The sequence below is a fragment of the Brassica napus genome, chromosome C9 (assembly GCF_020379485.1).
Source record: "Brassica napus cultivar Da-Ae chromosome C9, Da-Ae, whole genome shotgun sequence".
Taxonomy (NCBI): Eukaryota; Viridiplantae; Streptophyta; class Magnoliopsida; order Brassicales; family Brassicaceae; genus Brassica; species Brassica napus.
In genome coordinates, this window is record NC_063452.1 from 28,813,221 (window position 1) to 28,840,932 (window position 27,712).

The window sequence follows — 27,712 nt, forward strand, 5'->3', positions numbered from 1 at the left end:
GACAGCGTTAGGTTTTGTGGATTTTACCTAAAATGTTAATGTGGACTGGATGTACTCTTCCCTTTCAATGTTTTTTATGGAACCTAGATTAAAGGCTGAAGTAGCCTCGGAAACTTGTTGTTGTCATGTATTTATTCCAGACACCAAGTATAAATAAAGATTTGTAGAACAAAGTTTATAGTGACCATCTTAAACCATTGCATAAGTAAAACTCTTGTTCCAAAAAAAAGGTAAGAAACACATTAAACAGAGTAGAAGCTTAGGTGGAAAAACACATAGAAAACAAAAATAAAAAGCCTGCAGTCTATTACGATCACATGGGCTAAAACGTTCCAACAAAACCATTCACTTTTAACAGTTACATTGTATGTTTTGGGTTTTTGTACAAAGCTAATTCGTCTAAGTTACATGTTAGACCTGTTTAAGAGGGTACAGCCGTACATGTTGTGTTCCAGACCTGTGACCCAGAACATATGCATTAAACTCCGCATCTGTGACGTATTCGAGTTTCTGGACACCTCCATACTTGGTTGAGGCTGAGGAAGAACCGATGTCCTTAACACATTCCCTGCATAATGTTAAGTGCACTAAGACTGAAAACTCAGATACGTTAACTTGAGAGTTGAAACGGGAGTTGTATATATGCTAACGCATCGAGGAATCTATGGCTAGAAATACACTGTTTGTCAGAATAAATGAGTTCCTTAAGTATCATTTACGAAGAGCCGGCCTAGGAGGAAAAGAAGTAAGGAAAGAGAGGTAGAGTTATAAAATGCTCAAAGTTACTGGGCAATCCGTACCACTAACCAACAATGACATTAGGCTCGTCACTTCTCATCGAAGTTGGTGGCGAGGACGTCAAAAACACTTAGAAAAACAGTGGTTCAACCAAAACTTACACCACTTTCAAACCGTTCAACGTATTTAAGTTCGTCCAGGTGGTACATACCTCTCAATGCTTAGGTTTACCATGATTCGTTGAATATTCTGGCTTGCCCAACAATAACTGAAATCAAACGAACAGTATCTGGTTAGTTTGTGTTGGTTAATAAAAAAGATAGACAACATTAGTGGGAAGGTTTGTTTCTGAGACGTATCACGTAACATCCAGAAGACTAATCTCAACTGATTTACGCTTTAGACTGCAAGACAGTAAAAATAATCATAGTAAATACCTTAGTGAATTGAACGGTGCTAATTTCAGATGTTAATTCAAAAACCTGCAACCAAAAGAAAATAAGTTATTGAGAACATCGAACCTGTACAGCCAATTGCATTGGTGTAGTGTCTAAATTCAATCTAGAATACCTGGACAACAGTTTTCTCGCCATCCATCAACCTCACAGACCTGACCACGTCTCATAGATCCATCACCTAAGCGAATATTAACAATCTCTTGGTACTACATGTACATTATAAACATTTATATAGATAGCAAAGATATAATTCAATATATTTAGATAGATTTTCATCCCCTTTGGAAACCGTACTCGTTTTTTCTCTGCCAGAAAGATCAAATCATTGAAAGTATTGATGATATTTTTGCCATAAGAATCCCACATTTGAATCCATAGGTATCCGTTTTCTTCTCAACAGAGGTTCCATCACTGAACCGAATCGAGAAGGGAGCATCAGACAACCGAAAATTGGGGCTGCTGCGTGTGACATCAAAACCACTTATCGTTTAGAGAGACCCTTCACTGAGACGTTCCTTGAATAAAAATGTTTAGAGAATGATAAGGAACAATCGCTATCTCCGCTAAAGTCTAATACAATGTAAAAAAAAAAAATCATTTCTCATCGACAAAGAGCATGTCAAGACACATTAGCTCACCGCCTTTTCTCAAATTTCTAGCCTCCCAGAATCGCAGCAACCTGTCGGAGCACCGCCCAGCTCTCAAAACGGCTAGAAGGATTTGGAGATTCACCATTGTAATAACCGGAAAGTTGAACAAAGTATTCTTCTGGTTCTAGTAAAAGCTGTAATCTTCATCTCTGGATGAGGGGTATTTATAACTGAAGCTCCAGTAAGTTACTCTGGGAACACAGTGAGTCAGATTGAATGTTGAGGAGTCGTGATATCACAAATAAAAGAGATCCAAACGAAACGTTGTAACCTCCTCAGATTTTTTTCTTCGTCTTTCACACTCAAAAGCCCAAAACGCAATTGAGGTGCCACGTGTATTAATTCCCCCCCAAAGAAAGACTTGAGTCTACTTTATAGTATTAGATTATGCACTTTGCTTAATATTTACTACGAATTTTGCCTTTAGTACTAATATATGTACCTAAAACTTGTTAGGTCAAAACTGGTGTAGTTTAATATTGATTATATAATTATATAATTCAATTATTCAAACATATATTGGTCCAAGTTATTAAGAACCAATAGATTACATGCATATCACTTGAAAATTGACACTCAGTTCCGATAATCAAATGCAGGATCATGTTTTGTTAATGTCTCAAACGAATATGAACAATGCATATAATTACTTTGTTTGTAAAGTAATACGTTCGTAAGCAGTTTTACGTCTTTGATAAAATTAAACATTATTGAATATAGAACAACGAAATTGATAAGTTGAACGTTAGTGACATATTTTGCTCGTGTTATTATTACGGTTTTAAAACAATGTGCTATTTTGCTCGTCTATTTTACTTTACGATGCTGCTCACGAACGTTTTATCATAAGTAGAGTTTATGTAAATGATGTACCTAGCGAATGAGATACTCAAATTTGGACCAACATTTTTTCAATTAATTGTAAAGCTGACACGTAAGGTAAATTAGCATCTTAATTGAATTTATAGAGGATATTACTTACGATAAGTAAAATTTGTATATATTTAATATTTATAAAAAATTTGATAAATTAAATTCGGTTACAAAAATAGATAGACAACTTTTGATTGGTTAATAATGTAAGAATAACATTAGATTTTATTGCATTACATTAATCATCTTAACGCGTGTATCTCATAATTGTAAAAAAAATAAAAAAAAAATTGAAAAGAGAAATTACCATATATGAGTTGTGATACATATATATATATATATATATATATATATATATATTATTTATGTCAAATTCAGAAAATAGTAAGTTCGAAAAGATTCTATTATATTACTTTAATATAATATAAATTTATTTTGGAATTTTAACAAATATTAATTTTACCGTAAAACATATTAATTATTAGGTATAATTTAGTTGTGTATACAATTAATCAACATTATAAAATTAATTTCAAGAGATCTCTTAAACATTCTCAAAACATTTGCATGTTTATTTACTTTTTCTAAGTAGAAGTAAGATTAGAACATAATTCTAAGAATATTAATGCAAACATTCAGAGAAAAAAAATTGTTTTAGAATAAATATTTTCCACTGAAAAATAATATAACAATTTTTAAACTGTATATTAAATTGTAATGTATACAATTGACACATCTTTTTGAATACCATGCATCTTCATCAAAATATCAATTTATTATCATCATCTTTGCACTTATATCTTTTAGTGATTTCACTTTCCATTATCATCATGAAATGTTAGATCAGATTCATCATTAGAATAAAAATTATCAAATAAAATAAACATTGAAAGAATAAAACACACACATCTAATATAAAAAAGTTTATCAAAATGTATACCATTGAGACACATTTTGATTAAATTCCACTTCCCACTTTATTGCTCTCTTTAGTTTTTGATACACCAATCAAAAAAATTAATAAAACACACACATTTGCATTAACTCCATTGATAATTTAAAATACTCATAAAATATATTTAGTAATATGTGTTTATTTTTGGTGTGGTGTTTATAGTGTTCATAACTTGTGTGAATGTTAATTGTTTTGGAAAGTTTGTTGACAAAAAAAATTGTTTTGTTTTGACATGACTCTTTGATAGAGTTTTTAGAGGGAACCAGATTTTGGTGTGCAACAAAAACACAAAAATAGTTAGATTTTATTTGCATGCAAGAGAAGAATTGGGATGGAGAATAAACTGAGCCATTTCTTTAGAACATTGGTTAGATAATGAGCCAATGGAGGGAGAAATGAGCATAAAATGTCTTGTTTTAATCTTTTATTACCAATCAATATTTACTATAAAAATCACTTTTATTGAAAAATGTTAAACTCATTCAAAAATGAAAATACTTCATTCAACATTGAACTTTTTATTTCCAAATATTTAAATGTTTGGGACAAACATCTCAATCATTATGTAAATGGATAAATTAGTCATAATATCAACATTTTCATTCAAAATAAATAAATTATTTAAAATTTATAGTAAATTGTGGTGCATCCAATTGATACACATTTAAAACATATATACATTAGGCGATTATAAGACATATTATTAGGTTTATGTTAATTAGGAAAATAAAATCTAATATAAAATATATGTTTTCGTCATAAAAATTTTATAGTTATAAATGGATATATATTTAATATTTTTACTATAATTATTTATATAATATAATCTGTATGTATAGAATTTTATAATATGGCTTATTCTGTAAAATAGTTTTGACTGAATAAATTATACATCCCTTCAAAAAATAAAAATACTTCAATTCACCGTATCAATTTTTTGTTTCCAAATATTTAAAATCTTTACGCAAAAATTTCAAATGAATAATGTACAACTATAAGAAATGTTTGATTTCAAATCTAAGTTACTTAAAGATAGTTTGGTTATTACTAAATAGAAGAATTTGATCTAAAAAAATACACACCTTAATAAAAAGATGAAATTAATACATCAATTTTTGGATATTAAAATTAGATAATTTATAATATTACGTTAAAATTTACATGGTTTCGATTCCCCTTGGCCACCCATAGACGCCTTAAGTGGCAAGAAAACCCGGATTTCTATGGGCCTCTTGGTAATTAGTCATTGGGCCTAGAAAGCTTTTGTGATCACACCAAAGTTATGTAAAAAAAGTTAAAATTTATATAATTTAATAATCTATATTGAAATAAAAATTAATAATAAATTTAAAATTAGTTGGGTTTACATTATTTCGCACAAGGTGCTGACCATTATCTAGTTTTGAATATGTATATAGTGAGTGAATGCATCATGTATTATTAGGTTTAAATTAATTACAGTAAAATTTTAATTATTAACTTGATTTTTAATAGAGCTATATTTAACCTTGTTTCTATAATATCATTTGTATTTATAGATATATTAAAATTATAATATATTTTATTCAGTAGAACTAGATTTTTCGGAACAAAATTTTACATTCACTAAAAGTAAAAACAGCAAAAACATTCATCTATAGATTTTTTTTGTTTTCAACCAAACAAAATAAAATGTTGACACAAAAATTTTCAATCATTATGGTAAAGAAATAAATAGGTCATATTATCAACATAATTAAAAATAAATATATATTCAATTGTGAGAGATTCTGTTGACACTGATTTAGAAGATATATAGTAGACAAAATTAAGATGTAGTATTATTTATATAATTACTTAGATGTAATTTATGATTTATTGTCTTAATTATTAATAAAGTTTTATTTCAAATAACTTTTCTATTTTTATAAAATTTGTCGGCATTTATATGTATATTTTGATCTTTTATTTACGATAGCTTAGTTTTTCTATATTTAATTTAGGTTAAATTATTTATAATTAAAATTTGTTTGATAACATATTTAAAATGGTTCTAGGATAATTTTTTCTTTCTAGCCTTAATTAAATAAATAAATATTAAAATATTTACAACCATTCAAATTAAGTTTGATTTGTAGTATGTTTTGTAATTCGACATAACTTGTATTAAAAAGATGTGGTAAAAACTATAAATTTATGGAGAACATTTGCAGTAAAAATAAAAGTTATCATTTTATTAAAATTTATGATTGGTTACTTTTTGATGTATAAGCTGTAGTATGATTTTTAAATAAAATAACTGAAAATATAAAAATATATAACCTATTTAAAATAAAAAATAATAATAATCAAAATAATTTTTATTTAATAATAATAAAAACTTTATGTTTGCAATACATTATTTTATAAAGAATCATAATCACTAATAATTATATTTACTCTATTATCAATGATAAAGTAAATGAAAACAGACTTTAAGCTTATTTGTTTTCACAAGTAAAAAAAAGAACGAAAAACAGAAGATAACAACCCTTAAACCGTTAAATCTTGAAAGTGATATCAGAAAAGAAAATTCAATTAAAACGTTAACTCAACTTCCAAAACATGGAGTTTTGCTTGCATTAAATTTTGGGTTAATAATTTTATAAAAGATTTAACTCAAAATTGTAGCACAACTATAATACATGATAAGTTAAACTTAAAATCAAACAAAATAAACTTAATGCATGATTGATAGCATTTTTAAATTATCAGTAAATTATACTTAATTCAAACTAAATCAATAATACCACATGTTATGAATAAAAGCCATAATGTTTAGAGGATAGACGATATCTCTTTTAACTCCCCTCCCTTTGCCTCACTTTCCTCCGTCTGTCCACGTCCACATCAGATGGCACGACGATCCCGTGCTTCTCTCCTCGCCTACGCTGCTTCTGCTTGCCATCTTTGTGGACTCGGCGAAGATTTTGGTAATAGTGAGAGTCATTGTGGTCACGTTCAAGAATCTTCTGCAAAACATCGTCGTCATCATCATGCCCATGATTATGGTGTTTGTGTCTGTGGTTTACTCTACGACGATGGTGGTGATTATGCGTGTTGACACCATGGCGATGCTGGTGATGATGAGGACGACGATGATGATGGCGGTGGTTTAAGGCGATTTCTCTGGTTTGTTGTAATAATAACCTATGATGATCTGAATCAAAATGATCTTCGTACCAGTCGTATAAAGGATCAAAGAGTCCCTTTTGGTGCAAGAGCCAGAGAAGGACACAAGCTGTGAGGTTTATATATAAAAACAAAACCACAAGTTAGTTTAAATTATAATTATGTATGACAGCGATTGTTGCGGTTTGAAAACGCTTACTGGTAGGGAAGAGAGTGAGGAGGAGGCCGAACATAACCATCCAGCTCAAGCAAACGTATTGAATGTGGCAGCTGAAGTCGAAGAAACTCGAGCATTTGTTTCTGAACACATTGTTGATTCCTTTTTTCAAGTTATCGCATTCTCAAAGAAAGTCATCAAGAGAATAATTTTAAGAAAAGTGTGTAACGTAACCTGCAAGATTCTCCGGTGATGAAATCGACTAAACCATTCACTAGTTTGGTCCATATTAGCCTAATCGATTCAAAGAAACCTTTAGGGAGAGTCTCTGGAATTTGAAACGGATTAGTAACCTGCACGTTTATAGTAAACTTGTCACTCAAGGATCTTACATCGACAGTCATCAAGAACTGAACAAAATTTAGAGAAACAAACCTGAGTTCCATTGTCAAGTACGGTAGCTGTCGTGCTGAATTGGCACTCGGCTCTGTCTACTTCGTTGAACTGAGAATCCTTTAGTATAGCTACACCATACAAAGAGAGAAAACAGATAACTGTTTACGCAAGCAATCAAGGAAGTGTAAAAGAAGGGAGATTAGTCAAATAACCTGTGCATCTATATTTTGCAGCCTGATCTTTGGTAGGGTACAGCTTAAAAGATCGAGTTGTAACATCATTTGGTTTTATAATGAAGAATTGCTCCTGAAACAAGTTTGTATCATTCCTTTTAACAATGATTTATAATATTAACTATTAAGTGAAAGTTAGTTAGTTACCTCAACGAAAGCCACACCTTTGGAGCAATCAAACTGCACAGGAGGAAACTAGGATGCAACTATCAAGAAAAATTTCACAGTATCAAAGTAGAAGATAAGGTTAGTTTTACACATAGTACCGTTAAGCTATAAGATGCTTCTACTTCACCGGTGTTCTTGGTTGTGACTGCAGCAACTCCAAATTGTTTTAGTGCCTCGAAAGTCGGTATTGCGATGTTTATGATCTTACCAGGGCTCCTACGACCACACAAACGTTACTTTACTTTATACTTTATAATCAGAATATAAGAAAAAGAAGCTGAATACTTTTTATAATATTACTTTTGGAAAACATATTCAATATCATCAGCTCTTAGCTCGATCATTAGATTTGTGTTGAGCGTTTCCGTGACTCCTATAGAGAACGACTGAGGCCCTGCGTTCTGTATCATCATGTACATAAGCTTTTGATAAGCCAACAACAAATTTTATTATTAATTTAGAAACTATGAAAAGCTGAAAACTTAACTGGATGTTGATTGATCCTCTCAAATCTTCCTTCCAGTCCATACAAAGGAAACTGGTGGCGGTTTATCCGGTTCACATCTGCCTGAAACAAACTTGTTATCGGCGCAACAGTGACCAAATAAGGTATTACATAAAGCTATAAGTTATTAATAGGACCGGTCCTGAGATTTAAGAGGATATAAACATTTTAGTGTAAATCTTAATAGTTTGATAATTTAACAATCATATGATTTATGTATATTAGCTCAGTGACAATGTTTCATTGGACTATGTTCGGTCTTGTTTCTTAAGTACTGACCTCGTGGAAGTTCCAAAGTTGATTATGCAAGCAACTCCAATATGGTGCATAACAGAAGTTTGGTTGGTTGTTATAAGCTTCATAGCCAACACCGATCTTGTCACACTCTATGCCATCCAATGTAAATCTCACTCTCTCAAGCAGCATCCACATTGAGTAGTTTCCACCTAAGTTCCCTGGCTGTCCCTCTGCCGCCACCTATTCAAAATATTCTTCTAGCATTTTTGTAATACGGCTCATTAAGTTAAAAGATTTCAAATGGATATAGAGTTATTTATACCTCTCTTGGGATTACAAGATAGAAGTTCTCAAAAGAAGGAATACTTGTGTAACCAGCAAAGTCTCCTATGAGATTAACCTTGAGGAAGTTATCATTTGCAGTAGCTGTTCTATTTTCAGGACCAATGATCACTTCCTGCCAGTTAAAGAAGAATCATAAAAGACAGAATAACTCCGGAACAAAGCTAAGCTTGAAGCAATGAAGTAGACATACTGAAACTCTAGTTCCTGTCTTCAACTCAATACGCACGCTAAACCCTAGAGACCGTTGTCCAATGCTGAAAACGTGGTACCTACAGGAGAGAGAGATCAAACAAATGGCCAAACTTCTAGAAGCCTGAAAACAACCTTTAGAGTAAATCCACATTGAGTGAGGATCTGTACCAGTCACCAGGGAAACGAAGGCAATGCGCAGTGTTTGCTTTCCCTTTTATCAACTTCTCAACTGATAAAAGTCAAGTGAAGAAAATGAGAGTTGTAAATTATTCTTCACAACATACAAATAACGCTTCCTCTAAGCATAATCCAGTGAACCATTAACACTCGCACACAAATTTTAAACAACTAATATCATACGTTTTATGGTTCCAGAAATAGTAAAAAAATAAAATAAAATTTTATACTAAAATGTTTATAGTACCCAAATTTTATTAACCAAAGAGATTGAATGTTAAACCAAAGAGATTGAAAATGTTAAGACAAAGAAACACGTACATATGTCTCCACAAGATGAAGGAACTCTTGTTTGTGGTCCACATGGACAACAGACAGGCTGAGTCTGCACCAGAACGTTACCTTTGTCATCACGCAGCCTGTTCCGATAAGTATTTACCGTTAAAGCTAAACAAGAAAGAACTATATATATCGTAAAGAAAGATATTTGCCTCTCGCATATTCCAACGATATCTGGTCCAGCATCTGGCTCACACTTTCGAGTGGTAACGTGAAACTCTTGAGGTTTATAAGGCACATCCTGAACCAAGATTAGAGACTGATTCATGATGATAATCAACTTTAAACCAAACCCATTTAAGACAGTAAAACATAACTTCATACGTACCCTAATGTAAGTTAGGTCATAGAGAGCATATGCTGCTGATTTGTTCACTGTGATAACCGGTGGGATACGTACGGTCTTCATGTTGCTACTCGAATTATCTTCCACTTCGACGATCTCGGCTACAATCGAAGCCTCTCCTCCGCTCTTATTCGTCGTCACGGAAAAAAACATAATGTGATGAGCAAAAAAATCATATGATATAGCGCACAAATATAACAAGGCTTACGGATCCACTGGGGACAGCGAGATTCAAGACGATTTTAGTTGAGCAGTTGAGGTTTCCTGAATCGTTTGTCTTCTCACACTTTTCTAGCTTTGATTTAGACAAGATCTGGACTCCGTCCACTTTGTTGAATACAAAGAGGAAAGCTGCGGCGATTATAAGAGCAATTAACATCGCGTGATCCATCTCTCTTTCTTAATCGGACACGCGAAAGAAGAAAAATGGTGGTTTTGTTTTGAGAAACTGCTATGTTTTCTTCTCTTAATATTTTTCCAACGGTTGATTTGGTTTTCTAATTTCTGTAATGGTAGAGTTGGAGTTGGTTTATAAGTAAACCAAACTAAACCAATGAATAATGTTGAATCAGAAGAAACAAAAAAATCATTATCAAAAAGGATAATCTTAATCTTGTAAGAGCATCTCTATTCATACTTCATAATTTACTTCAAAATGGAGTTTGGAACAAATTCAATTTCATTTTCCACTTTATAATGGAATGTTTACTCTATAAATGAAACAATCATTTTATTTTTTGTTCATTATTTCAATTTTCGTTCCAAAAATAGAATATGGTTGGAACAAATTCAATTCCAATATAAAATTATTCTATTTCGGAGAAAAATAGATTTCTTTTTTATTGGAAATGCTCTACTACATGGATGTCAAACTTTAGTTTTCACTCCAAAATGGAATTGAATTTATTTGAACCATACTCCACAAATTGAGTGGAAAATAGAATAATGAAGTAACAATAAAATGATTATTCCATAGAATAAATCCATATTTATTTCATTATACAGCATAAAATGGAATATACTTAGGTTCTAATTGATGACATGTAGCATTGAAGTCGAGTTGCAATATGTATTACAATTCGATGTAACTTGCAGTAAAAATTATGTGGTAAAAACTGTAACTTTATGTGGTAAGTTTTGCAGTAAAAATTAGAGTTACTATTTTAGTAAAACTGATGACTTGTAACCTTTTTGATGTATAATTTACAGTATAATTTTCAATAAAATAAATATAAATATAAACATATAATAATGAATTATTATTAATAACAAAAACTATTAACCTATTTAAAATAAAATAAATAATAAAATTATTTTTAATATGTATAAAAATAAATTTTAACAAAAGATAAGCTGCAATATATATTTTTCTAAGAACTAAACTTACTGATGATATTATTTATCCGATATCAATAACAAAATAATTTATAAATTTTCAATCCAAATAAAATCTACAACTAATAAGATTATGTAAGATAATAATTTAATAATTCAAAAATAGGAACAAGAAAGAGAATAAAAAAATATTTGATTAACACAAAATGATGTGAAGTATATAATATTATTAAAAATATTTCCAGAAATAAGAATAAGATATTGCTATGGTGGTTTTGGAAATACAAATAATATTTTATTTACAAACAAAAAAATTCCAAAACGTATAACAGTTTTCGTACGCGGAGGTAGAGTGTTTCAGATTTATTATTCACTTTGTATTTTAGACAGAAACTTTAATTATAATTGTAACTCAAATCCTAAAACATTGGATTGATCATGATGTTGCATTAAGTTTTGGTTTAACAATTTTACAAAGGGTGTAAATCAAAATTGTAATTCAACCATAATACATGATAACTCAAATTTAAAATAAAAAAAAATTAAATTTAATGCATGATTGGTGATATTTTGAGTTATCTATGAATTAAACTCTCAACTCAAACTAAATCAATGTTACCACATGTTACCAATTAAAGTCAGATTTTTTGTTTTAAATTCTATTTTGAAATAAATCATGGAATGGGGTTAAGTGACTGAAAAAGTGTAAATTTAAGTGAAAAACGGAATGAAAAAAGAAAACGGAATGAAAAAAGAAGTGTAAATTTAAGTCACATTTAAACAGCTCTTATCATTTGTTTGAGCTATAAGCGAACCATTTTTGGCACTAGAGATCATATTACATACTGAAGCAGATGGATACATCCCTGAACCAATCATCTTCTCAACCAAATCCTCAGCCTCTTTCAATTTTTTTTCTTTACAAAGAACGTCAACCAAATAACTATAGCTAGCAACATTTGGAGCCAACTCTTTATCTCCCATCTCTCTTAGCAACCTCAACGCTCTATAAGAACTACCTTCCTTACAATACCCAAGAATCATCGTATTGTAGATCACCTCGTTAGGTTCTACCTTCTTCTCGACCATCGATCTAAAAAGCCTCGATGCTTCGTTCATCTGACCTTTGATGCAAAACCCGTGAATCAACACGCTATAAGTATGAACATCCGGAACTAATCCTAAACTCTCCATCGACGTTCGAAGCTGGATTGCTCTCTCCATGTTATCAGACCGAGCAAACGTATCAATGAGAATCGTGTATGTAACTTTCGAAGGTTTAATCCCTCTCTCTTCCATCTCCTTAACTATCTTAGCTGCTCCTGAAGTATCTCCCTTCTTACAAAACCCAGAAACTAGAATATTATACGTGACTAGAGACATAGACATACCTCTAGACTTCAGATCTCTGCACAAACTCAACGCCTTGCCTAACTTCCCCACGTTACAAAACCCATCAATCAAAGTGTTGTAAGTGATCAAATTCGGGTTGATCCCATCGCTCTTCAGATGTTCCATCAACCTACAAGCTTCACTCGCATTCATCTCTCTACACAACCCACCGATTAAAGTATTGTAAGTAACAACATTACACGAAACCCCTCGCTCACGCATTTCGTCGAACACTTTAAACGCGTCTTTCGTTCTTCCGTCTTTACAAAGCTGATTCATCACACAGTTGTAAGTGTAGAGATTGGGTAAAATCCCATCCTCCTTCATCTTCTCGTACGTCTCAAACCCTTGTTTCGTAAGCCCGTTCTTGAACAACCCGTGAATCAAAACCGTGTAAGTACGCTCATTAGCCACTAACCCGATCGTCTCAATTTCGAAAAACAAAGCTTTGGCCTTTTCGATCTCTCCTCTCTTGCAACACCCGTCGATCAAAGTAGTGTAGATAACGACGTTTGGTGAAAACCCATTTGCTCTCAACTCAGCAAGAAGGTGAAAGCTCTTGTCGATTTCACCAGATTCGCAACATGCTTTGATCGCGATCCCGAAGCTGTACACATCGAGAACGACTCTCCCCTTGTTCTCATTGAAGAAAGCCCAGAACTCGTCGAAAGAAGACGACCCCGCAACGAAAGTTAAGAGATTGTTGAAGCAATTCCATCCGGGGACAAGACCCTTATCGATCATCTCGGTGAAGTAGGAGACCGCGGAGTCTAGGGATTGAGATTGGATGCATGTACTGATGATTACTTCGTAGAGTCGAGAGTTGGGTTTTGAAGTTTCTGATTGTGTTAAGTACCGTAAGAGTGAGGAAGGAGTGAAGGATTGGGAGTGGATTCTTCTGGTGATCGCTTGAAGTAGGAGAGATTGAGCGTGAGGGAGTAAGTTTCCAGAGAGAAGGAGATGAAGGAGGACTGAGAATGATTCGTGTGTGTGTTGAACTCCGTGAAGATTGGATGGATTCAAGAGAGAGAAGGCTTTCAGTGGAGGAACTTTGATTAGATTCGCTAGGAGAATGAGTGTTTTCTGGGCTTTCTCCGCCATAGGGGATACGTTTAAACGCAGAAACTTTCAGGAAAGAAGGTGAAGAAGACAAAGGAAGCCATGTTTTGAGGTTAATTAAGCAAAAGCATTTCTGAATTTTTGAGGCGAGTCTACTGACTATAAAAAGAGGAGAGAGTAGTCTTTTTTTTTCTTCCCCATATTGAAATTCATTCATAATTAAAATACTAATATTTATGAGAGAGTTACGTAGAAGAACATTTTATGATTTATGTTTTCACTAAGGTACACATTGCGAAAATGTGAAAATGACACACATTCTCTTGCCACCTATTTTATTTGAGACAAAATTGACTTTGCTTTTGTGTAATGAGAAGAGTTCTTCTTTTAAGGAGGTTAGAGAGTTGTAACTAAATTTGTTTCTAATTGCAATAAATGATAAATGTATTAACTAAAAGGTAGATATATCAGAGAAGGTGAGTTGTTTTGGGACGTTAGATCTGTTTATAGACATAAGATCTAACAGCTGGGGATATGCTAGCATTTTACAATGTTGCTTGGTAGATGATGCAATTAAGAGGAATACATCGATGGTGAAAGTAGGTGAAGACATCCTTTTTCGCTAGAGCTTGGGTTTGTGTTGAGAGATACATTGAAAGAGAAAATGAGCCGAGTCAACTATAAATCTCTTAAACATGTTGTGTCTCTCTAACGAATCTATTTCGCGGAGCTAATGCAGATGGATGAGATGTGTTTGGTAATGGGTGGAGCATCGGTTTGTGGTTCCTATGGGAATGGGAGTTCGTGGTGGACAAAAAGAAGATGGTCGGATTGGGGTTCTCAGGTGTGTTGTGGACGGGACTCTCGTGGTTAATGTGATTGTTGTAGTGGTCGGATGTGTTGTGGATGGGACTCTCGTGGTTAGGAGGAGTGTTGTTGTGGTCGGGAGTGTTGTGGTCAAGGCTCTGGTGGTCAGTGTGTGAATGGATGCTGATGTTGGCGACAGTGCCAGTGTGATCTTGTAGGCTTTGGTCTGGGTGGAGGTAGTGTTGTGCGGCATATTGGCTAATGATAGGGGAGTGGCTTCCAAGTGATTCTTGTTTCTCCGGCTGAAGTGGGACCTGAGAAAAAAATAAAAAGAGTCGGTGAAAGAGTGTTTGCATTACGAAGCGCCATGTTGTGTAAGTGTCTAGAGTGAAATCTCACCGGGATGTAGGGCGCAGTTTTCGTCGGCTGTTCGGCTGTATGGGTTTGAAATTTTGTTAATTTAGTTTAACGGCTTTAACCCTTTCACTAATAGATCTTTCTTTTGGTTCCTAAACAAAAAGTATCTGAAAAAATTTGATTGTATCATACAAAAAGAAATACAAACGTTTACAAAATGCAAAAACTATCATCTTATATGAATCTCGTAAATACCCAGAACATGGAAGACGCATGCGGGATCTTCTTTGTTATTCATATCTCATCTGATCACCTCTTATCTGACCACTGCGCACTTGACCCCTCCCCCCCCCCCAACTCTCATGTCCACAGCCACCGCATCCACACAACTGTCGTCTACACCGATCACATCCACACATCCTCTGTCCACAAAAGCCACATCCACACCTCACATATCCCCGACATCGACATATACAGATTCCCAGTTCACAATATCCACACAAACAAAATGTACACCTCAAACATACATGTTACATGAGGTTATCCACCGTCTTCCTCTTCCACTTCATGAGAGCTAGCAGTCGCATCGTGCTCTCCTCACCGGAGCTCGCAACTGAAACTGCCGCGGCGTAGAAAAAACAAGCGGAAAAGAACAGGCGGCTGAAGAGAACACAGAGAGTTGTCTGATTGAGAAATAGGGATCGAAAATATGTCGAGAGGGAGAAAGGGGATTAACCTTCCATGTGGAGTTTGTCTGTTAATCAATGGAGGCAGAAAAGAACAGAGATTTGAGGTCGAGAAACAGAGATCAAAATTCCAAGATCGCGAAACCGATATCAAGATTCGGGAACGATAAACAACAATCAGGAAAACGTCGACGGTGATAAAGTTTGATTTAGGTTCAATTTCGGAGTTCGATTTCTGGATCTAGAAGATGTCGGGGGGGGGGGGAAGAAATTAGAGTTCATCTCTCAACGGTGAGTCTTTACACGATAATAGATTTTGTGAAGATAGAGGAAAAGATAAGGTTATTAGAAGAAGAAATGTTTTATTTTTTTTAAAAGGTAAAAAAATTATATCGGTTTGGTTAGTTGGATTGGCTAACGAGCGACACCTCTCTCTTAGTTGGAGATTATCTTGGTAAATCTAACATGAGAAAGTGTCTCATAGACACAATGTGTCTCTTAGTGATATTAGAAACTCAAGTTGCGTCTCCTAGCGTAAATATTTCAATATTTATATAGAGCTGACAGCAAAATGAAATATCCACGGAAACAAGAACCCAAAGAAAAAGACAACTAGAAACCACACGATTTAAACCACACGGGGTGACTTAACGATAAAATAAAATCTACTCCACTACTAGAACCAAACAAACAGTTAACAAATAAGAATATGAGCATATAAAATAACGACTAGCAATTTTTAAAACTAAGCAAAAGCCAATGATTGGGAGTTACCACTGCTGCCCATAGCTCACTACTCAGTAACCTCCACTTCTGCACCCAAATTATGACTTCTCGTTGTTTCCTCGCCCGCCAAACAATAAAACCAAGAACCGGAAGCTTTAAAACTCAACAAGGAGAACCGCTACTCGGTCCATGCGCCTTGGAAACTGATGTGACGTAATAAAAAATGTCAAATTCCTTACAAAGAAGCTCTCCCAACACACCAAGAAGATGAAGCCTTATCAACCGAACTTCTTCGGTATCACACTCGGAGGAAGAAACCAACGGCAAGCAACCATTAGATACATTACCCTAGAAGAAAGACTGATAATACAAATGTCATACTCCCTACGAAAAGACATTAGACCTATAATTGAACATGGCCAAAAAAAGACGGCAACAACCTTCACTAAATGAATTCCATTTCCTAATTAGTCTATCAATCTCCAAAAGATAAGCTTGCCTTCAAAGCCAACATTATCGACACAAACATAGCATAAAAGTCCAAAAGATTGGCCTTACGTTCATGTCTCAGCAGAACCTAAGTCATGAAACTTAGCCATAAAACAGATAAACATGCCCGGCTAAACAAGCGAACTTTGGCTACAGCCTCGAAACCGAACAACGCTTCCAGGGGTGCCGAGCTCTAACCATTAATTGGATACAAAGCATCGCTGTCGGCAACGGTATGTTGAGCTCTGCCACGTGACTCGAGCTGTCGCCGAGAAAGAAGTTCCACAGATCTGAAAAAAACTGAATCTGACGAAGCCATTCAGTCCTAAACGCCGACCCTCTTCACCATCGTCACGCCGTGAGTCTCGCCATTGCTCCATGTAAAGCCGTGATCTTTTCCGTCGAAACGAAAAAGGATAACGCTTTGTCAGCCATAGAACAACGAGCATCTCGACAAAAGATTGAGCAAAGGTGAAGAGAGCAAAAGAAAATAAGATTGGAAAAATATTGGAGCCTCCGGGCCTCCGACACCGACAAAAACACTGGACAGAACTAGGTTTTTTTTCAGAAGCGGCGGCGAGCTGAGAGAATTTGATGTCAATTTCTTTATATCTGGAGGAGAGAAGAGCTAGAGGTGGGTATTCTCGTACCCATTTGAATTCAGTTTGGATTTATTACAATTTGGGAATTAAAGATTTCCGCTTCATTTAGGTATTCATTCATTTTGGTTCAAGTTCAAGTTCATTTTGGATCTTTTCATATTTGGTTTAGATTGGATAATCCGTTTATATTTTTGAAAAAAAATTACATGCATATATACTTTAAATTTCTCAAAAATTTAAACTAAAAATGATATATTACAGATAAATTTGAATAATGTATGTCAAAATACCTAAACTTAACATCTAAATTGGTTTGGTTTGAATATTTGGACAGAGAATTAATTGATATTTTAAGTATTTTTGGTATTTTAAATATTATTTGGCTATTTTAAACATTTTTTGACTATTTATAAATATTTTCAAGTAAGTATTTTGGACAATTTCAAAAGATCTTATATATATATGTATATATATATTTTTTTTTGTATAGTTTTCTCTATATTAAATATAAAATAATTGGATCGGGTTCGGTTTTAGTTTTCTAAATACCAAAATTTTAAATTCATTCGGAGTTAACCAATTTTGGTTCGAGTTTTCACATAACATTTTATTGGATTCGGTTCGGTTTTTTTTCGAATTTGAAATTTTTTTGTTCAGCCAGGGACTACAAAACAAGTGAAGAGAGTGTAGGGACTAAATGTGAAAATATTTCTGAGTTTCCTCACGTTGTTATTGTTTGTTTCTTTTTTTATCTCTCACCTTTCTGGAAATTTTTGTACGTCCAAAACTCCAAAACCTTTTGGAGCAAATCGCGATCGAACTGAGGAAATCAAGAAAGCTATTCAAATGTCAGCGACGACGACGACGAACACGACGGGACCGGATTCTGCGGCCTCTCCGCCTTCTTCTCGCGTCGGTAGGGCCAATTCCGACGGAATCATCGACACGACGCCGTTACTCCCTTCCGGCGTCTCGAGAGCCGCGAGCGTCGACGGAGAGAACGGAAATCAACGATCCGCTAGGCGCCAAGGCCTCAGAGAGGCAGCGAGGTTCCTCCGCCACGCTGGAAGCCGGAGGATGATGCGAGAGCCGTCGGTGCTGGTCAGAGAAACCGCAGCCGAGCAATTGGAAGAGAGGCAGAGCGATTGGGCGTATTCGAAGCCCGTGGTGTTCCTCGACATTCTCTGGAATCTCGCCTTTGTGGCGATCGGCGTCGCTGTTCTGATCCTCAGCCGCGACGAACGGCCCAATGTGCCGTTGAGAGTTTGGGTGGTTGGTTACGGTGTTCAGTGCGGGCTTCACATGGCATGCGTCTGCGTCGAGTACAGGAGGAGGAGGTGTCGGCGAAGGAGAGACACGCGCCATGGATCGTCAGCTTCTTCGTCTCCTTCTTCCACGCAGCAGTACGTTTCGTTAGCACAATTGGAGGATACAGGAAACACTAGGTAACGATGTTCGTCTTTCAACAGTTTTGGATCAGATTTGATCTTGAAGCAGCAGCAGAGTTTCTTGGTTATATAAATAAAAGCAATTGTGGAATCTTGGATTCTAGGTTGATGTTGCTTATTGTACATGGGGATCAAAATGCAACATTTAGGTTAGAAGATATTTTTTTTTTATCTTTCTTTTTGGTGAATATTAATATCAGCTTATGTTCTTTTAATGTTTAGAAATTCAAGCCTGATCGAGAACATGGTTGGAACTGATCTTTTGTCAGAGTCTCAGAGATAGTTTAAGCCATTTCGATCCTTCTTTGTTGTTAGTTTGAGTTTCCCTTCGTTCCCATATGACCCTTGTTGATCAATGTGGAAACTTGGTTTCTAGGTTAATGTTAGTTACTGCTTATAGTATCTGTAAATCAAAATGCAACTTTGTTTACCTTCCTTTTTTTGGTGAATATCAGCTTATGTTCTTGTAATGTTTAGAAGTCCATGCCTGATCTTGTGTCAGAGTCTCAGAGATGGCCTAGGCCATTTCATCCTTCTTTATTGTTAGTTTGAGTTTCCTTTCGTTCCTATATGACCTTTGTTGATAGTTGATTTTTAATGGTCGCAGTAATTCTGCAAAGCATCTTGAATCAGCCAACACAATGTTCTCGTTTATCTGGTGGGTAATCGGATTCTACTGGGTATCTGCTGGAGGCCAAACACTATCTAGTGATTCTCCTCAGCTCTATTGGTATTTTTTTTTTTCTTTGAAAGTTTTATCTTTTGGGGATTGTTTGTTTGAATTTGTAACTCTGGTGTTTTTTGTTTTAACTTGCAGGCTGTGTATCATATTTCTTGGTTTCGATGTTTTCTTTGTTGTATTCTGTGTTGCACTGGCTTGTGTTGTCGGCCTGGCCGTTTGCTGCTGTCTTCCATGTATAATTGCAATCCTATATGCCGTTGCCGACGAGGTTATCTCTCTTCTACTTTCATTCCCATAACAATTATATAGTTTAGATCCCTCGTAAACCCAACTCCGAACTGGTGCAAAACAGGAGGGAGCATCGAAGAAGGACATAGATCAAATGCCGAAATTCAGATATAGAAAGATTAGCAACGATGAAAAGCTCCAAGGCGAAACTACAAATCGAGGAATAATGACGGAGTGTGGAACAGATTCACCTATCGAACGCTCGCTTTCTTCAGAAGACGCGGTACTCCTCCTGATAATAGCCATTTTAATAAAGTTCCTGTGATATAAACAATGTCTCAAAAAGTGTTTAGATTGAGAAGGCGTTGCTTTCTTGTGTTTCTTATGCAGGAATGCTGCATATGCCTGTGTGAATATGAAGACGGAGTTGAACTAAGAGAGCTACCTTGTAACCATCACTTTCATTGCACTTGCATCGACAAATGGCTTCACATAAACTCTCGTTGCCCGCTTTGCAAGTTCAACATCTTGAAGAATGAAAACGAAGTCTAGTGATCATTCGTGGGATCAATACCAGAAAGTTTTCAGGTAAAATGTAAAAACTCTGGTGCGTGTTTAAGTGTTTGTGCAGTTAGAATTGTAGATCAATGTATTGTGTATTACATTGAACTAGTGAGAAACATGTGAATTCATCCTTGGACCTGCTTTTTTTCTTTGGTGTGTGTTTCTGGTTTTTATTAAATAAATAAATAAAAAATCAAAAATTTATATGGGGAAGCGGTCACCAAACAAACGGCTGCGTCACGCCGTTACTGAATATGGGAACGAAACTTGCAAGCTAAACGACGATCTAAAACTTGCGAGCTAAACTGTTTGATCCAAAAATGGTGTTTATCTTTGTGATGTTTGTTGGAATCAATCAAATAAAAAATTTAAAAATAAAAGCTTAGACTCTTGAGGTTTAAGAGAAATCTTAAAAGAATCAAATGAGAAATGAACATCAAAAGAGTTTATTGATTTAAGATTGTATTACATGTAGGATTACAAGTGTAAATAAATCTAGTAATCCATAAACCCCTTTGTAAGAAGTATTTTAAGTCTAAAATGGAGAAAAAGAGATCCTTTGCTAAAGAGATGTGTCCCCTTATTTATACAAAGATTCTAGGGTTTTATAGCCAAATGAGCCTAGTTCCTTGTCTTATGGACCTTGCTAGAGGATCAAGATCCACTCCCAACAATAAGCCCCCCAAAGTTCGTTGAGAGAGATGAAGTCGATCTCTGCGAACTTTATGAATAGGGTTTATTAGACAATGAACTAGACACATTCATGCCTATGACGGTTTAGGCGAGTTTATTTCGAACTTGTGCCTAGTAATAAGCAAGTTTGCTTTAAACTCGTGCTTAGCGAAAGACGAGTTTACTTGACTCATGCTAAGACAGAGGCGAGTTTACTGAGAGCTCGTGCCTAGTAGAAGGAGAGCTTCTGTAAACTCATGCCTAGCAAAGACGAGTTTCTGTAAACTCGTGTCTAACAATAAGCGAGTCGACCACAAACTCGTGCTTAATAAAAAGCAAGTTCAATTTAAACTCTTGCCTAAAATACATGTTTACCGAACTATTGCCGACCCGAAGTCTCGTGTTGAGATCGTGTGTGCCGAGCAAGTTGTTGGCGTGTATGCTTGTCAGGCTATGATAGTGTTGATGAACGCGCTGTGGAGTTGCGAGGGCTGTGGTGAGCTCGTGATTGGCAACGCGGAGTTGTGCGGACCGTGATCACGTCAGCTAGAGCTTGTACCGGAGTCTGAGCTCGTCATATGTCTGCCTCGCAATTGATTCTGGCGCACAAAGAAAAATATGATGATTATCATCCGATCAAGTTTATTCAAAAAAGATAATCAAAGTTTTGTGTAATTGATAAGCAAGCAATGATGATGATCAGATAATTGCTCAGCTCTTGCATACGATGTTAGTAATTTATTTATAACTAAACAGCATGCACAGGTGGCAACCAATAAAGCAATCAAGATTATAGAATACTTATCTTTGAGGACAAATAGTTGCTGCTAGTCGCTGAAGAAGGATGGTTTTGAGATGATCTCATGATAAGCTCTTTCCACTGATGGAGTGTGAAAGATTGAGCCTTCTAGTCGACAAGCCAACGTCACATCCTCATCTCTGCAGGATCCAACATCTCGCAAGCAGCCTTCTGGTGGTGAGCTCTGCCTCAATGGGTCGTTTTGATCTTCGCCGGGAACAAGCCTTGAGCTTCATTGTAATAAGTGAAAGGATGAGACGAGAAGCTTGTAACGAGACAGCCTTGTTAGGAAATATGCGGTCAAATTTTGCGGTAAACCAGAATTTATGGGAGCGGGAAAACACACACACAATTGTTAACGGAGTTCGGCCAATCTTGCCTACGTCTCCGGACCTGCTATAGATCTTTTATTATCAACCCGAGAAACTTTTTTACAAGCTCTCAACTCACACCCGACCCAAAATACACTCAAGAAATTACACTTAATTTCTTATAGAGAAAAATTTTCTCACAAGAAAGAATTTTTTTTTTTTTTCTCTTGCTCACTCTCTTCTTCTCTTGTTTTCTCTTTGTTTTGGGATGATTTTCCTCTTATCCTTCATGCATGTATTTATAGGAGGGGGATTTTTAAGTTGGTGGTGAGTTGGTGTAACAACCAAACTTACCAACCAAAAACCAAAAAAAAAAAAAACGTGTTCTTCACCATCACCAACTTGCATGCGTTATTTTTTTATCAACAATCTCCCACTTGAAGACTGATTTCAATCTGTCTTCACACTTTGATCGATGTAGCAGGTCTTCTCAGCTTGTTACTCTGACAAGCCAACTGAGGTTACACACAACCTCAGCTTATCATACGGCACGACCTTCGTTAGCATGTCTGCCGGATTCTTGCTTCCTGGGATCTTCTCAAGCACCAACATTTCATCTTCCAACGCTGATCTGATGAAATGATATCGACGATGTATGTGCTTCGTCCGAGCATGGTAAACTGGATTCTTTGCCAAGTCGATGGCACTCTTACTATCACAGTACAACACACTTTTCTCTTGGCCATGGCCTAGCTCCTCTAGAAAAGACTGTAGCCATATCATCTCTTTTGTTGCCTCCGTTACCGCAACATACTCAGCTTCACAGCTTGATAGAGATACAATTTTCTGCAACTTTGAAACCCAACAAATTGCAGTACCGCCAAAGGTGTAGACATACCCGGTTGTGCTCTTCGTGTTGTCAATGTCACCTCCATTGTCAGCATCAACATATCCCTGCAATCCCGTCTTAGACTTCGTGAAACGAAGCGATAAACTTGGATTTCCTTTTAGATATCTGAAAATCCACTTAACGGCTTCCCAATGTTCCTTCCCTGGATTGCTCATAAATCTGCTAACGACTCCCACTGCATGTGCAATGTCTGGCCTTGTACATATCATCGCGTACATCAGGCTTCCTATAGCAGAAGCATATGGAACTTTATCCATACATGCCATCTCATCTTCCGTCTTTGGAGACTGTTCTCTGGATAACCGAAAGTGACTTGCCAGGGGAGTACTAACTGGCTTCGTGTCATCCATGTTAAACCTCTTGAGGACTTTCTTCACATACTCCTCTTGTGATAGCTTAAGACCTTCCTTGCTCCTACTGATTCTCATCCCTAGAATCTGTCTTGCTTCTCCAAGGTCTTTCATCGCAAACTCTTCTGAGAGTTTCGTCTTCAAGCTATTGATCTCGTGCAAGTCTGCTCCTACTATCAGCATGTCATCGACATATAGGAGCAATATCAAGTAGGACTCTTCAAGCGTCTTGAAGTAACAACAGTGGTCAGCTTCACACCTCAAGAAACCAACGCCTTTAATAAAGTTGTCGAACCGTTTATACCACTGTCTTGGAGCTTGTTTTAAGCCGTACAAACTCCTTTTCAGCTTGCAAACAAGGCTTTCCTTCCCTTTGATCTCAAAGCCTTCGGGTTGCTTCATATAAATTTCCTCATCCAAATCACCGTGAAGAAATGCCGTCTTCACATCCATCTGTTGAAGATGCAGATCTTCTTGTGCTACCAGCCCAAGAACCGTTCTAATGGTCACCATCTTGACTACAGGAGAGAAGATTTCGGTGTAGTCAACGCCTTCTTTTTGTTGGAATCCCTTCACAACAAGCCTCGCTTTATAGCGCTTATTCCCATCAGGTTCTTCTTTTATTCGGTAGACCCACTTGTTATGCAATGCCTTTTTCTCCTTAGGCAAATCTGCTAACTCCCACGTGTGATTGGATAACAACGAGTCCATCTCGTCGTTCATTGCAAGCTCCCACTTGATCGACTCATCAACTTGCATAGCTTCCTCATAACATTCAGGCTCGCCTCTGTCTGTGAGCAGAATGTAGTTGAGCGATGGAGAGAATCTTACTGGCTTTCTGATGATTCTGCTTGACCGTCGTAACTCCGTGACTGGTGTATATGGGACCACTTCAGAATCATCACTTTCTTCAGCCTCACCACTCTCGTCTTGAGAGATTTCTTCTTCTGCTGTTGCGGTATCCTGTGGCAACTCCGGTGTCAGGATATCTTCTAAGTCAACAGCTCCAGGCTCTTTCTTCTCCGAGCCTTCTCTTAGCTTATCCTTGTACAACACTTCTTCGTTGAACACAACATTCTTGCTGCGGATGATCTTCCGATTTTCATCATCCCAAAACCGGTAACCAAACTCCGCGTTACCATAACCGATGAAGTAACACTTCTTAGACTTCGAGTCAAGTTTACTTCTTGCAGCATCATCAATATGAACATAAGCTAAACATCCGAACACCTTTAGATAAGAAAGGTTTACTTTCTTTCCGCTCCAAACTTCTTTAGGGATCTTAAATCCCAACGGCACAGACGGTCCTCTGTTGATTAAGTAGGCTGCAGTACTGATTGCATCTGCCCAAAACGTCTTTGGTAATCCACAGTGCAATCTCATGCTCCTTGCACGCTCGTTCAAGGTTCGGTTCATCCTTTCCGCTATTCCATTCTGTTGAGGCGTTCCAGGAATAGTCTTCTCCATCTTGATCCCGTTATCAGCGCAGTATCTCGTGAACTCGCCGCTGATATACTCACCACCATTATCAGACCTTAGACACTTCAACTTGAGATTCGTCTCAACCTCAACCATGGTTTTCCATCTCTTGAAAACCGAGAACACTTCATATTTGTTCTTCATGAAGTAGACCCACACCTTTCTTGTGGAGTCGTCGATAAAGGTCACATAGTAGTGCGAACCTCCCAGCGATGCAACAGGAGCGGGTCCCCACACGTCAGTGTGTACCAGCTCTAACTTCTCAGATTTTGGCTCTTTCCTCCTTTAGAGAAACTAACTCGTTTCTGTTTCCCAAGGATGCAACTTTCACACATCTGATGATCCACCGTTTTCAAATCCGGAAGAGCGCCATTTTCCACCATGAGTTTCATCCCTTTCTCACTCATGTGCCCCAACCTACAATGCCACAACTTGGTATGTTTGGCATTCTCGACAACAGCAACAGTGTCTTGATAACTCGTCGTCATATAAAGAGTGCCTCTTTTATGACCTCTAGCCACCACCATGGAACCTTTCTTGACTCTCCAGGCTCCACCACCAAAATTAACATCGTGCCCCATATCATCAAGTTGACCTACTGAAATCAGATTTCGCATCAACTTTGGCACATGTCTGACCTTGGTAATCTTCCACACACGTCCGTCTGACATTTTCAGGTTGATATCTCCAATACCAACTATGTCCAAAGGTAACCCATCAGCAAGATATACCTTTCCGTAATTTCCCGCAACATAATTTTCCATGATGTTATGGTGCGGTGTGGTGTGGAACGACGCTCCTGAGTCAAGCACCCATGAATCGACTGGGCTATCGACATAGGAGATTGACGCTTTGGTGGTATTTGCAGTTGCATCACGAGCTTCAATTTTCCTCGGGGAATCAACAGACACTACCAATGCATCAGCGATTTCACGTGTCACTATATTGGCTCCGCCTCTAGTGTTGTCTTCCTTCTTCGGTGGTGCTCGGCAATTCTTCTTAATGTGACCTGTCTTTCCACAATTCCAGCACTCTGCAGGCTGTCTGAATTTGGAATGGCCCCATCCATTCCTTGACTTCGATCTGCCATTACTCCGGTTATTTCTATCTGGGTTTCTCCCTCTGTTTTCCACGTTGAAAGCAGAGCTCGTTGATGCCTCCCCAGAGTCTATCCTTCGAACTTCCTCACCAAGGATACGATCTCTAACATCATTGAATTTGAGCTTTTGAGTACCCACAGAATTACTAACCGCTGCCCTCATCGGCTCCCAACTATTTGGCAGAGATGCCAACAAAATCAGTGCTCGCACTTCATCATCAAACTCGATTTCAATCGATGACAGTTGGTTGACAATCGTGTTGAACTCGTTCACATGTGCGGCAACCAGGCCACCTTCTTCCATCTTCAAATGAAAGAGTTTCTTCATGAGAAATACCTTATTGTTTGCCGAAGGTTTCTCATACATATCAGAGAGAACTTTCATGAGCTCTTCCGTGGTCTTCTCCTTCGCAACGTTGTGAGCAACGTTTTTCGACAGTGTTAACCTTATAACACCCAGAACTTGTCTGTCAAGGAGCTCCCACTCATCTTGATCCATCTTCTCAGGCTTCTTGCTCAGCGGTTGATGAAGCTTCTTTCCGTACAGATAATCTTCAATTTGCATTCTCCAAAATGCATAATCTGTACCGTCAAATTTCCCGATACTGTGCGCCAAACCGTCTTCGCCTCCCATCGTTTCTGAAATCACCGTGTATTAGAACACCTTCGTCGACAAACCGATGTTACCGAGAAAATTTACTATTCACGAAGTACTGTTCACGTGAATAGTAACCCCGCAAAAAATTTGACCGATCACCGTAACTCAGGCTCTGATACCAGTTGTTAGGAAATATGCGGTCAAATTTTGCGGTAAACCAGAATTTATGGGAGCGGGAAAACACACACACAATTGTTAACGGAGTTCGGCCAATCTTGCCTACGTCTCCGGACCTGCTATAGATCTTTTATTATCAACCCGGGAAACTTTTTTACAAGCTCTCAACTCACACCCGACCCAAAATATTTTTTTTTGATCAACAAGCCTTTGTTGCTGAGATAAAGTATTGAACTTTGTTGAGAACAAGTCTGGAGCTCCAATCAATGCCAAGATAACGTGATCTGAATCCAACGAAGAGGCTAAGACGTGATCTTGACAACGTCAAGCTCGGGGATGCGCGTTGATGGTGTTGATGATCACGAGATGAGCATAAAGAGACCGAGCTCGTCGTGGTCTATCACACGCTCCTCTGTTTTCTTCTATTCCTTTCAGAGCTTGAAGCACACATAGATGCAGGTAAAGCCATGTCTCTTACGCCTCCCGTGGTGGGACTTAAAGACGCGGAGCCTTCTTTACGTCTTGGTGTAGAAGTTAAATCTCAAGCTCGTCGACGGAGAACATTGAAGCTTGAGCTGTCCGCAAATCACATCTCACGCAAAGGCTCGAACCTGTGCAGCTCTTTCTCTCTAGTCATGACATGATCCGGACAACAACATACACGGTTTCTGTAACTCCTCTCAACTTTCTCTCACTCTGTCTCTTCTTTAGGAGATGCTGAATCTGTTTCCTTCGTGGAAAAGATGATGGTTGATGGAGTTCTGGTACGAGCATGAGACGGCGGGCTACAGACTTGAGCTTTGCCAAGGTAAAGTCTGCGATTGTAATCTTCACAGGCGAGCTTAACGCCTTTGCTGAGATCAGCCATGGTGGAAACAACACCGAGAATAGAGTCTTTCTAGAGAAGATAATCAAGAGACCACCATGGTTTGCTGGAAAGCTCGTACCTTTGAAGTAGAGACGATGAACTCCGCGTGTTCTCCTTGTCGGAAAGCTTCGAACTTTTTCCTAACCAAAGCCATT

The 27,712-nt window shown here is 36.9% G+C and overlaps 3 protein-coding genes and 1 long non-coding RNA gene across 5 annotated transcripts; 1 reads left to right on the top strand and 3 right to left on the bottom strand.

The window, feature by feature from the left end:
- Positions 1-291: 291 nt before the first annotated feature.
- Positions 292-2,728, bottom strand: LOC106417805. The gene is made up of 3 exons (XR_002661170.2): positions 1,309-2,728; positions 1,176-1,220; positions 292-1,006 (listed from the first exon to the last, which is right to left on the bottom strand). It is a non-coding gene; the product is annotated as an uncharacterized LOC106417805 (long non-coding RNA).
- A 3,486-nt stretch (positions 2,729-6,214) lies between these two features.
- On the bottom strand, positions 6,215-11,960 carry LOC106422287 (protein HAPLESS 2-like). The gene is made up of 16 exons (XM_048768345.1): positions 10,128-11,960; positions 9,902-10,045; positions 9,556-9,814; positions 9,226-9,286; positions 9,056-9,134; positions 8,843-8,977; positions 8,563-8,760; positions 8,266-8,346; positions 8,079-8,179; positions 7,877-7,994; positions 7,758-7,790; positions 7,590-7,683; positions 7,417-7,505; positions 7,216-7,334; positions 7,024-7,124; positions 6,215-6,933 (listed from the first exon to the last, which is right to left on the bottom strand). The coding sequence occupies exons 1-16, from the start codon at positions 10,308-10,310 to the stop codon at positions 6,494-6,496; spliced, it is 2,235 nt and encodes a 744-aa protein (XP_048624302.1). The 5' UTR covers positions 10,311-11,960; the 3' UTR covers positions 6,215-6,493.
- A 40-nt stretch (positions 11,961-12,000) lies between these two features.
- LOC106416679 (pentatricopeptide repeat-containing protein At4g11690) lies at positions 12,001-13,917 on the bottom strand. The gene has a single exon (XM_013857595.3). It carries the CDS (start codon positions 13,745-13,747, stop codon positions 12,020-12,022), a length of 1,728 nt encoding a protein of 575 aa, XP_013713049.1. The 5' UTR covers positions 13,748-13,917; the 3' UTR covers positions 12,001-12,019.
- Positions 13,918-18,114: 4,197 nt separating this feature from the next.
- LOC106418504 (E3 ubiquitin-protein ligase At4g11680) lies at positions 18,115-20,500 on the top strand. Of its 2 annotated transcripts, XM_013859226.3 has the most exons (6): positions 18,115-18,817; positions 18,925-18,969; positions 19,428-19,550; positions 19,638-19,770; positions 19,855-20,013; positions 20,121-20,500. In XM_013859226.3, the coding sequence occupies exons 1-6, from the start codon at positions 18,219-18,221 to the stop codon at positions 20,280-20,282; spliced, it is 1,221 nt and encodes a 406-aa protein (XP_013714680.1). In that variant the 5' UTR covers positions 18,115-18,218; the 3' UTR covers positions 20,283-20,500. The 2 variants fall into 2 exon arrangements, with proteins under 2 accessions (XP_013714680.1, XP_013714681.1); XM_013859227.3 differs by lacking the exon at positions 18,925-18,969 and having other exon boundaries at positions 18,117-18,817.
- Positions 20,501-27,712: the final 7,212 nt, after the last annotated feature.